This window comes from Pipistrellus kuhlii, unplaced genomic scaffold (assembly GCF_014108245.1).
Source record: "Pipistrellus kuhlii isolate mPipKuh1 unplaced genomic scaffold, mPipKuh1.p scaffold_m20_p_14, whole genome shotgun sequence".
Lineage (NCBI taxonomy): Eukaryota > Metazoa > Chordata > Mammalia > Chiroptera > Vespertilionidae > Pipistrellus > Pipistrellus kuhlii.
The window spans coordinates 35,294,674-35,306,724 of NW_023425449.1; the positions used below are offsets into that span (position 1 = coordinate 35,294,674).

Here is a 12,051-nt window from a genome sequence, read left to right on the forward strand (position 1 = left end):
TCATCTTATTTTCCTTCTTTAAAGGAGATGCAAGAAAACAATTTAACAATCCAAGAGCTATTTGCTTTACAAAAATGAATCAACTTTTACAGAATCAATTGCCTCCGCATGCTTTACAAAAACTGATGATCATTATCATAATCTCCAATATCCAAGATTTTCAATGTAACAAGGAAACTTATACACAACTGAGACTTTCTTAAACAGATGAATAGAATTCAAACACATATGCATCAGCTACAGATTTCTTTATAACATGTATACATGTAAACATATATATAAGGCAATATACAGAAATACATTGATTTTCCATTTACAAGAACAATATTACAAGCCAATGCCCGGGCAACAATACCGGTTAGACAACTTCCATAAATGGTGAGCCTCGGCAGTAAACAATGGAAAAGATATCTCACCACTAGTTAACCATTGCTATACTCACAGTTTTATTTACTCAGCAGCTATTTATTTAATGGAAAGAACACTACACTTGGGAGCCAAAGAACACATATCTCATGTTGACATGGGCATTTATGAGTATTAACCAAGTCATTTAACTTTTCTGTGCCGGAGTTCCTTAGTTTACAAAAAGGAAATCAAAAAGCCCTATCTCATGTGACTTTGTGAAGTACCATATCTAAGTTCTGTAAACCATAAAAAGGTACAAAGCTGTCTAGTTACAGACTTTAAAATATTTTTCATATGGAACTCAGAGCCTCCAGGACATCTGCCGCCCCCTCCCGCCAAAAAATGAAGCACAATGGAAACCTAGACGATAAATCGGATAGACTTTGAGAAGCGCGTCTCACCGCCTGGCTTCGAGCCTTACCTTCGCGTGAGCAGGCCCTCTTTCTCTCAGAAGCTTATACTGGGGTTGGACTCTATTGAAACGGGCTAACTCATTTACCAGACACACTGGAGTTTTCTCTTTGGGCTTTGCCATTTTATCTTGGAGAGAAGCTGTAAATAAAAAGGCTGTGAAGTTTTTGTCACTCTTGACTGTACACAATGGGATTTGGGAATTAAGTGTTAAATTTAAGTATTAGTTCTTTCAACTATTATTTTATAATAACTTATTTTTCTTTTTTTAAACAAAATTTTGAAAGTACGAATAGAAGGAATAATTTAACAATGCCTAAGTCCTTAGCATCCAGAACGGAAATTAACATTTTCCATGTTTCCTTTAAGTCTTATTAAAAAAAAAAACAACAACAGTATTACCATATAGTTAAGTTTCTTTTATCTAAGAAACCAAAATTATATGAATTTAGAATATATCCCTCTGGGGTATTGTAAACACACTTATATGCATGCATATCCAAGAAGAAATACAGTCTTGATATATGTGGCTTTACAGCCACATAAAGAGTAATAATAAATATATCATTTTCACCAATTTCTTCACTCTTTCATTATGTTTTTGCAATTGTAACTTATATATTCAGTACATCCCTTTTAACTGCTATATAATTTCCTTCACAAGATCATACCCATTTCTTATCCCACTCCCCTACCGATGGACATTTAGAATGCTTCCAATTCTTCACTCGCACAGGTAAAAAATACCCTACCAAGTGGCATTGAGAATGATTGTACCCAATTACCTTCCCTAGCAACATGATAATTACCGTCTCTCTCAACACTGAAAACACACGGTATGGTCGGTATGGTCGGGTACTTTGTGATAAGCTAAACCTTGACAAATAGCATCCCATTATGGTCGCCCACCCACCCCTCTTTTAATTGGCATCCACAGACTGCAAGTGAGGGGACTCATCTGCTCATGTTGATCGTTTGGGTTTTCTCTTCTGGGAACTGCTTCTGTCCTGCTTTCTATTGGTCATTTTATATATTTTATATTTTAAAAAAACTACTAATCCATCTCTTATGCTTTTCAGGCCTTAAGAAATCCTTTCCTAACCTGCAAGGTCTTAATTACTTTCACTTCAATTTCCTAAGCCTTCTCTCCTTTATCTGCAAAGGAAAGGCCATAAATCTATCCTACTTAACGCACAGGCTGTTATGAGGTTAAGATTTTTAAATGTATGGGACTCTAAATTATATTATTACAGCTTCAGAACTTTCCCTAATACTGTATTAAATTATTTTCCCTAATGTTTTTCCTTCATCTCACTTACAGGCACATTAGTTGCATGTTAGTTTTTCTTTCATCTCCCATGTATCAGTGTCACACCTTGCACACAGATTACCTCCTGCTCAAACTGGAGTCACAATGTGTGAAGAACACATTAAATGAATGGAAACAGCTGGTTTCAGGAACTTTATGTTCAAATGTTCTATGGCAAGATTTAATGTAGAAAATTGTATTCTTTTAACTTTTTAAAGCTCTTTACAAGACCAATAGATGATAACTGATTCTATAATTAAACCATTCTAAGTGGCTTGCAAGCAAAAAAAAAACCCTAGTAATCATTATTGTTTGGAACAACACAAAAAAGACAAGAGTAAGTCAAGGGAGTTTTGAGGAAACCTGCCTACTCCTTAGCCAACTGTGTAGCATTCAGATAAACATTCCATAGATGGTTCCAGAGCCAGTCGTTGTATCAAACACAAGGTGACCTGGGGCTATAACCAATCTTGGTCTGCACACACTGTGACATTAGATACTCAAGCATAACAGATAACAAACACAGCTACCTGCACACACACAAAAAAAAAGCCAAACGAAAAACGACAAATATATTAAAAATGAGAAAATATTAAAGTCTGGTAAGAATCAGGCAGTTTTGCATAACACTGAACTAGCATTTGTTCTGTTAGTGTACAATGTTGACAACTCAGCAATGCCGCACATTCATCTGTTACAATGGCAAAACTTCTAGGAACATGGCAAGCACAAGGTGACAATTTTACAGTGAGAAAAGGGTGGCCCTAGCCGGGTTGGCTCAGTGGATAGAGCACTGATCCTTGGACTGAAGGGTCCCCGGGTTTGATTCTGGTCAAGGACATGTACCTCAGTTGCAGACTTGATCCCCAACACCTGTGAGGGCACATGTGGGAAGGCAACCGATGAATGTGTCTCTCTCACATCGATGTTTCTCTGTCTCTCCCCCTCCCTTTCATTCTAAAAATCAATGGAAACATATCCTTATTGAGGATTAACAACAGTAACAACAAAAAGGTAGTTCTTTTCAAATATATTTTTATTGATTTCAGAGAGGGAGAGAGATAGAAACATCAATGATGAGATAATCACTGATTGACTGCCCTGATGGGGAATCAAACTATGACCTCCAGGTTCAAAGGTCAATGCTCAACCACTGAGCCATGCCAGCCGGGCCAGTAAGAAAAATCTTAACAGCATAGGCTTGAAATCTATTAAAGGAAAGTGCTAACTAATAACATGGCATTAAACTTAGATTCCACTAATTTTGACTTTCTGCTTCATAAAAATAACATGCACCCAATAAAACATTTTAATGTGTGAGTAAAATTTTGGCAAGAAGGGTATGCAAAACACCTGCAAGACCTCACTTTTTTTTTTATATTTTATTGATTTTTTAAGAGGAAGAGAGAAGGATAGAGAGTTAGAAACATCAATCAGCTACCTCCTGCACACCCCGCACTGGGGATGTGCCTGCAACCAAGGTACATGCCGTTGACCGGAATCAAACCTGGGACCCTTGAGTACGCAGGCCGATGCTCTATCCACTGAGCCAAACCGGTTTCGGCAAGACCTCATTTTGATAAAACTTTATAGCAAAATACAACTGTTTCAAGTTGGTAAATTTGAAAATAATTAATCCTGGTTGAAATTGTTTGCTTTAGCCGAGACTGGTTTGGCTCAATGGATAGAGCGTTGGCTTGGGGACTGAAGGGTCTTGGGTTCGATTCTGTCAAGGGCATGTACCTTGGTTGCGGGCACATCCCCAGTAGGGGGTGTGCAAGAGGCAGCTGATCGATGACTCTCTCTCATCGATGTTTCTAACTATCTCTCTCCCTTCCTCTCTGTACAAAATCAATAAAATATATTTTTTTTAAAAAGAAATTGTGTGCTTTACAAAATGATTAAAACTGTAAGTAGCTGTTCCTCTATTTAATCAGAAATCTCATGAGTCTTAACTCCTTGACAGAGCTCTTTCCAGTGCCATCAAATTTCTTGAAAACAAAAGATCTGTTTCAAAGCAGTTCATAAATCAGTTATAAGATAGTCAGTCACCGGATGCCAAGTACAGCCTAGGGCTGTGGTCGGCAAACTCATTAGTCAACAGAGCCAAATATCAACAGTACAACGATTGAAATTTCTTTTGAGAGCCGAAAGCCGACTTCTGCAAATGGACCACAAAGTTTCGATCGCACTGTACGTGGAAGAGCCACACTCAAGAGGCCAAAAAGCCACATGTGGCTTGGGAGCCGCAGTTTGCCGACCACTGGCCTAGGAAATACAGTCAATCATACTGTAACGACTCAGTACAGTGTCAGATGGACACTACTCTTATGAGTAGGGTGGGATAACTTCGTAAACTATGTAATTGTCTAATCGCTATGTTATACACTTGAAACTAATATAATATTGTATGTCAACTGTAATTTTTAAAAAGAGAGGCCATAAGTGTAAGGCCTACAAATCTCTGACTTTTCAAATGAAACTACAGTGGGATTTCAACACTGCTTAGAAGAGTGTGGCCTTGCCAGCATTTGGTATTGTCTGTCTTCTTACTTGAGCCATTCGAACAGGTGCATTCCCATTGTGGTTTTAACCGGTATTTCCCTAATGACTAATGAGGTTGAACATATTTTCATTTTTATATGCTATTTATGCTATATATATATAGTGAAGTGTCTATCTGAATATTTTACCCATTTTAATTGGGTTATTTCTTTTCCTTCTTGTTTTATTTGAAGTTCTTTTTTTTTCTTTAATATATTTTATTGATTTTTTTTTTTTTTTACAGAGAGGAAGGTAGAGGGACAGAGAGCTAGAAACATCAATGAGAGAGAAACATCGACCAGCTGCCTCCTGCACATGCTCACCAACTGGAAGAAATCTGACCAAGTCCCTCATAAAAAGAGGCTAATCTTTTGCAACGTGGCCTGGACCCAGTATAAATTGGGCAATGAAGATGTTTGGACAGTTAATGGCACCACTAATTTTAATACCATCTTAATTTGCAAGTCCCAAGGAAACAGATGGAGGTTCCATATATCCAAGCCTTTACGGTCCTCAGAAATGACCCTAAGCTATGTACTACCTGTCAACTAGAAAAAATATACCTTCTTCTGATATTTTTTGTCCCATCTGTGTGTTTGTTTGTTTTCCTTTTTCATCTTTACCTACCTTTTTTTGAACTATTATATTTTAGTATTCAATTTTATATCCCTTATGGGCTTATAATTTATTTTTCTTTATTTTTAGAGCGATGGCTCTAAAATATACACAGCCTACCTTCAAGTAAATATTATACCACTGCATGTATGGTGTAAGCCCTAACAATGCTCTATGTCCCTTTCCCATGCCCCATTCTTTATCAGCCTAAGTATGTATGTTATAAGCCTCCAATTAACTGTTAACTTTATTTTGAATCATCAATTATCTTTTTAAATGTTAAAAATCTAGAAAATGTCTTTTATATTTACCACGTATTATACAATTTCCTGCACTCTTCATTGCTTTTCAAAGATCCAAATTTCCATCTGTTACTAATTTTCTTTGCCTAAACAACTTCTTTAAGACCTTGTGCAGTGCAAGTCTGCTGAAAATGAATTCCCTCAGATTTTGCTTCTCTCAAAAGTCACTGCCTTTGCCTATCATATATCTCATAAGGGATTAATACACAGAATATATAAAGAACATTTATGTCTCAACAACAAAAATATACCAATCCGCCCGGCTGGTGTTGCTCAGTGGTTGAGCATCAACCTATGAACCAGAGGGTCACGGTTTAAATCACAGTCAGGGCACATGCCTGCCTGGGTTGCAGGCTCGATCCCCAGTAGGGGACATGCAGGAGACAGCCGATCAATGATTCTCTCTCATCATTGATGTTTCTCTCTCTCTGTCCCTCTTCCTTCCTCTCTGAAATCAATAAAAATATTTTTTTTAAAAGAAAAATATACCAATCAAAAAATGTGTAATGAACTTGAATAGACATTTATTCAAAGATGACATACAAGTGACCAACATATGAAAATATCCTCACCATCACTAATCATCAGAGAAATGCAAATCAAAATCACAAAGAGATGCCACTTTGCACCCATTAAAATGACCATTAGCAATAAGTATTGGTGAGAGTGTGGGAAGTGGGAGCCCTTGTTCATTAGTGGGAATGTGAAATAGGGCAGCCATTATGAAAAATAGTGATTAAACATAGAATTGCCATAAGATTCAGCAATTTAATTTGTGGGTATATAACCCAAAATAACTAAGAGCAGAAATGTGAATAGATATTTGCACACCCCTGTTCATAAGAGCCAAATGATGGAAGCAACCCAAGTGTGCTCCCATGGATGAATGGCTAATTAAAATGGGTGTGTACATAAAACAGAACATTATTCAGCCTTAACAAATAAATTCTAACACAAGCTACACCATGGATGAACCTTAAGGACATTATGCAAAGTAAAATAAGCCAGTCTCAAAAGCACAAGTACTATATGATTCCACTTAGAAAAAACTTTTTTTTTCACATGGTGTCTTTGTTTGGCTTTGGTATCAGAGAAATGCTAATCTCAAAATAAGTTAGTATTCGCTCCTCTCCTATTTTTCTGAAGAGTGTGAGAAGGATTTGTGTTAATTCTTCTTTAAATGTTTGGTAGAATTCACCAGTGAAGCCATCTGGTCCTGGATTTTTTTTTGTTTAGGAGGAATTTTTTTTTCTATTATTGATTCAATCCATTCATATTTTCTGTTTTTTTTCTTGAGTCAGTTTCAATAATTGGTATTTCTAGGAATTTGCCCATTTCATCTAGGTTATACAATTTTTTCCTGTATTTATTCATACTATTCTCTTAGAATCATTTTTTTAATATATTTTATTGATTTTTTACAGAGAGGAAGGGAGAGAGATAGAGAGCTAGAAACGTCAATGAGAGAGAAACATAGACCAGTTGCCTCTTGCACACCCGCTACCGGCGATGTGCCCGCAACCAAGGTACATGCCCTTGACCGGAATCGAACCCGGGACCTTTCAGTCCGAAGACCGACGCTCTACCACTGAGCCAAACCGGTTTCGGCAGAACCGTTTTTATTTCTTTAAGGTCAATAGTAATATCCTCACTTTCATTTCTAATTTTAGTTATATGTGTTTTTTCCCTTTGCCAGTCTAGCTAAAAGTTTGTCAATTTTGTTGATCTTTTCAAAGAAACTTATGGTTTTGCTGATTCTCCATATTGTTTACTATTCTGTATTTTGTTTATCTCCACTTAATCTTTATTATTTCTTTCTTTGTTAGTGTTAGATCTAATATGTTCCTCTTTTCTAGTTTCCTTAAGGTGAAAAGTTAGGTTATATGTTTTAGAGCTTTCTTCTTCTTTTATGTCAGCAATTTTCAACCCATGTGCCATGGCTCACTGGTGTGCCACAAGAATTTTTAAAACATGTAATACCTGACTCCTTATTCAGGGGCACTGACCTCTTTTCCCTTAGATTAACAAATAAAAAAATGGCAACAGCCAACACAACAATAGCCACCTGGTGAGAACTCCCTGTCTTAAGCCATAAATATATAGTTCAGATGATATACTTGCCTCTTATTGGTCACGTTGCATAAGACTGCATCTGATTGGTTAATTTTTGGCACCAGAAATCCTATGTACAAGTATAGGCACCTGATTTTTTTTAGTCACTTTGTTTTTGTTGTTGTTATTGTTTCATTTGGTCATTTTATAATTGTAATCAATGAGTTTGCTGGTGGATTTAGTTTTGTGAATTTGATATCTTTCTTAATATATTTTTATTGATTTCCAGAGAAGAAGGGAGATATAGAAACATCAATGATGAGAGAAAATCAATGATTGGCTTCCCTCTTGCACAACCCCCACTAGGGATCAAGCCGTAATCCAGGCATGTGCCCTGACTAGGAATCGAACCATGACCTCCTGGTTCATAGGTCAACACTCAACCTCTGAGCAACACCAGCCAGGCTTAAAAAATCACTTTGGAACAAAAAGTGTAGGTAATTACTATTATTTTTTATTTTTGTATATCAATCAAAATCATACCCTTTTTTGGTCAGATCAACAAAAAAATGTATTTTTTTGGTGTGCCACCAAATTTTAGGAATTAAGTTTATGTGTGCCATGAGATGAAAAAGGTTAAGAACCGCTGCTTTATGCCTTTACTGCTATAAATTTCCCGTTGCTTTCGCTGCATCTCACAAGTTATGGTATACAGTGTTTTCATTTTCATTCTTCTCTAATTATTCTCTAATTTAACCTGTGATTTCTTCTTTGATCTGTTGGCTATTTAAGAGTGGTTGCCCTAGTCAGTTTTCTCAGTGGTGGGAGCGTCAGCCTGAAGCCTGAAGGTTTGATTCCAGTCAATGGCACGTACCATGGCTGCAGGCTGCTTGCTGCTCAGAGTTGGCATGTGCGGGAGGCCAACCAAGCAATGTGTGTCTCTGTCTCTCCTGAGCCCTCCCTCTCTCTCTAAAAATCAATGGGGAAATGTCCTCATTAACAACAACAAAATGTGTTGAAACTTGTTTGTGGCTCCACCAATGGTCTATTCCTGGAGAGTCTTCTGCTCACCTGAGAATGTGTATTCTGCTTTGCCGGGTGTTTTGTACATGTTCGCTAGGTCTAATTGGTTTACATTTCATTCAAGTCCTGTTTTCTTACTAATCTTCTGCCTAGATGTTCTGTCCCTTATTACAGAGGAGGCAAGCACTTTAGTTTTTGATTGGATGAAAAAAGCGTGAATTTGCCAAAACCGGTTTGGCTCAATGGATAGAGCGTTGGCCTGCGGACTGAAGGGTCCGTCAGGGGCATGTACCTTGGTTGCGGGCGCATCCACAGTGGGGGGTGTGCAAGAGGCAGCTGATCGATGTCTCTCTCTCATCGATGTCTCTAACTCTATCTCTCCCTCTTCCTCTCTGTAAAAAATCAATTAAATATATTAAAAAAAAAAAAAAAAAAAAAAAAAAAAAACTCTCCCCAGCATTCCATGAGCTCTGGGAAATGTTTTTCTTACTGTTTTCCAGCAGTGCTTTCCCTGGCTTTGTATAGGTCCTGTCACCACCTACGGACCAAAACTCAGCCAAAGACTGAGGGAAGCCCTCTGCAGGTCTCCAGAATGCGTGCACGCTTGCATGTAACTCCTCTACGGCAGTGCACACTCCATCCGCCTGGCCCACACCTCCCTTCTTGGTCCTCGGCCCTGCGGCTCCTGGTCTTCCCGAACTCTCCCCTGTGCGCCTATCTCTGCAGGCCTGGCTCTCCGTAAACCGTGCAGAAGAGCCGCTCCCATGTGCTCCCATTCTCAGGGACCGCAGGCCGCAGCCACCCATCAGTCAGTGTCTGAAAGCCACTGTTTACATGCTGATGTGTGCCTCTGTGAAGGAAGGGCGCGTGTGACTGCTGCCCAACACGCCTCCTCTGCCAGTTTACGAGGCCACACAATCAAGGAGAAGCCCAGCTGGGCGGTTCTGGCTCAGGATCCCAGGGGTCAGTGGGCCAGTGGGCCAGGGGGCCAGGGGTCAGTGGGCCAGTGGGCCAGGGGGCCAGGGGTCAGTGGGCCAGTGGGCCAGGGGGCCAGGGGTCAGTGGGCCAGGGGGCCAGGGCTGGGAGCCTGACAGGGCGGGAGATCTGCTTCCCAGAAGGCCCGGCCACACCCTGAGGCCACGGGCCTCACTCAGCTCCGTGTGGGCAGGAGGGCTCTTCCCAGCGCGGCAGTTAATGCTCTTGGAGAAGGTGACTGTTTGTCAGCCCCCCGACTACAGCCTGCATCCCGGGGCTCCCACAGAGAGGGGCGGGCTGTAGATCTGACTCCACAGCCGGACATGGGGAGAAAAATGACTCAGGGGAAGTAGCAATAGGTTGTGAGAGCAAACAGAGAGCTCCTGTGCCTGTGGCAGGGAAGGGGAGGAGAGCAAAGGCCAAGCTCCATCCCCCCAAACGGACCAATCAGAACAGCCACCTTTCTCCCCAGTCCCCAGACACAGCGGCAACTGAGAAACATCCATCAGAACCTCAAACCTCAGGGAAAGAGGGGTTCGGTGGGAGAAAGGGAAAGAGATCAACCAACGGACTCTGTACATGCCATGAGCCTAATCAATGGACACAGACCACAGGGGTGGGGCACACACTGGGGATGGGAGGGTAATGGGGGAATAAGTGAACATATAAAAAATAATAATCATAAAAAAAATTAGAAATTTTAAAAATGAATTGTGAGATAACCAGAAAGAAAAAAAAAGACACAGCGACATGCGCACAGGGACACACACACTGTGACACACACACTAATACCAAGCGCAGCAGCAACAGTCCCTGACCAGCACGAAGCATCTGCCTTTGTCACCTCCCTTACCCCTCACCACAAACCTGAGAGAGGAACCATGAGCCCTAAGCCCCAGGCCTGTTTCTGGGGCCCTGAAGGGCCTCCACGCTTTACAGTGTACCTGGGTGCGGCTTCATTCTCCCAGTGCGACCCCGCTCCCTCCCGCCCTGCGGGGGGCACCGACATTCTGCTCTGTCCTGCGTCCTCCCACTCCGCTTGGTCAGGCCTGAGCGCTTCCTCTTAGAGAGTCTATGGTCCCAGCACCTACCACCAAACCTCTTTAAAAGAAGCCATTAAAGCCGAAACCGGTTTGGCTCAGTGGATAGAGCATTGGCCTGAGGACTAAAAGGTCCCGGGTTCGATTCCAGACAAGGGCATGTACCTTGGTTGCGGGCACATCCCCAGTAGGGGGTGTGCAAGAGGCAGCTGATCGATGATTCTCTCTCATTGATGTTTCTAACTCTCAATCCCTCTCCCTTCCTCTCTGTAAAAAAATCAATAAAATATTTTTTTTTAAAGAAACCATTAAAAAAAATGTAGACCTCTTTTCCTTATTTTAACTTTTAGCATTTACTTTTTTTAATCGGACCTCTTTGAATCCCTGCTCAGGGCTTTCCTGCTGCCACAGCTGCCTAATATAGACTCCCCGGCCCTTCAGACAGCCGCCTGTCCAGTGTGCCTCACCAGCTAATCCCCAAAAATGCGGCCCACGTCAGCCACCCATTTTAACATATTATTTCACAGCACATGTGCCTGCTTCACTTATATGTGCTACAGCTTCCCGCCAAGATGGGTTTCCTCTCCCCCAGAAACTTATAATTAACTATGAGGGAGAAAGGTAAAAGCTATACCAAGCTCCTACATAGGTTTTCATTAGTTAATTATTAAATAATGAATTAAGGAATATATAAGGCAATGATTATAAATACTAGCTCACAAAATTATCAAGGGGGTATAATCAAAAGAATTTTATTTACAAAGAAAAAGAAAAAGACAAGCCGAAACCAGTTTGGCTCAGTGGATAGAGCGTCGGCCTGCGGACTGAAAGGTCCAGAGTTTGATTCTGGTCAAGGACATGTACCCTGGGTTGCAGGCACACCCCCTAATGGGGGTGTGCAAGAGGCAGCTGATCCATGTTTCTCTCTCATTGATGTTTCTAGCTCTCTATCCCTCTCTCTCCCTCTCTGTAAAAAATCAATAAAATATATTTAAAGAAAGAAAAAGACAGCAGTGGACACATATAAGCAATTCACAAAAGACAAAACCAAAAGAACCAATATATGAAAATCATAGGAATTCTAATTACAGGAACACTTTTTGTCAGACAAACTGGCCAACATTGAAAATACGTCAAGGATGTAAGGAAACAGGCATTCTAATAAACTTTTTAATAAATGAGATTTTTGTATTTTTAGTATTTATACATTAAATATCTTTAAAATCTACATACCCCTTTGACTAGTATTTCTATTTCTAATACTTAATTACAAGAAAATAAGGGACCGAGGAATATAGATTTTTTTTTAAAAACCTCGCTATGGCACTAATTAGAATATACAATCTGTCCAACAATAAGGGTTTGACTAAAT

At 40.1% G+C, this 12,051-nt stretch overlaps 1 protein-coding gene across 1 annotated transcript in view; it reads right to left on the reverse strand.

Annotated features, from left to right (window-relative positions):
- STAU2 (staufen double-stranded RNA binding protein 2) overlaps positions 1-12,051 on the reverse strand; it is a 215,306-nt gene that overhangs the window by 190,270 nt on the left and 12,985 nt on the right. The window contains 1 exon segment of the mRNA XM_045581486.1: positions 830-960. Coding sequence (XP_045437442.1) covers positions 830-943 — 114 coding nt within the window. The 5' untranslated portion in view covers positions 944-960.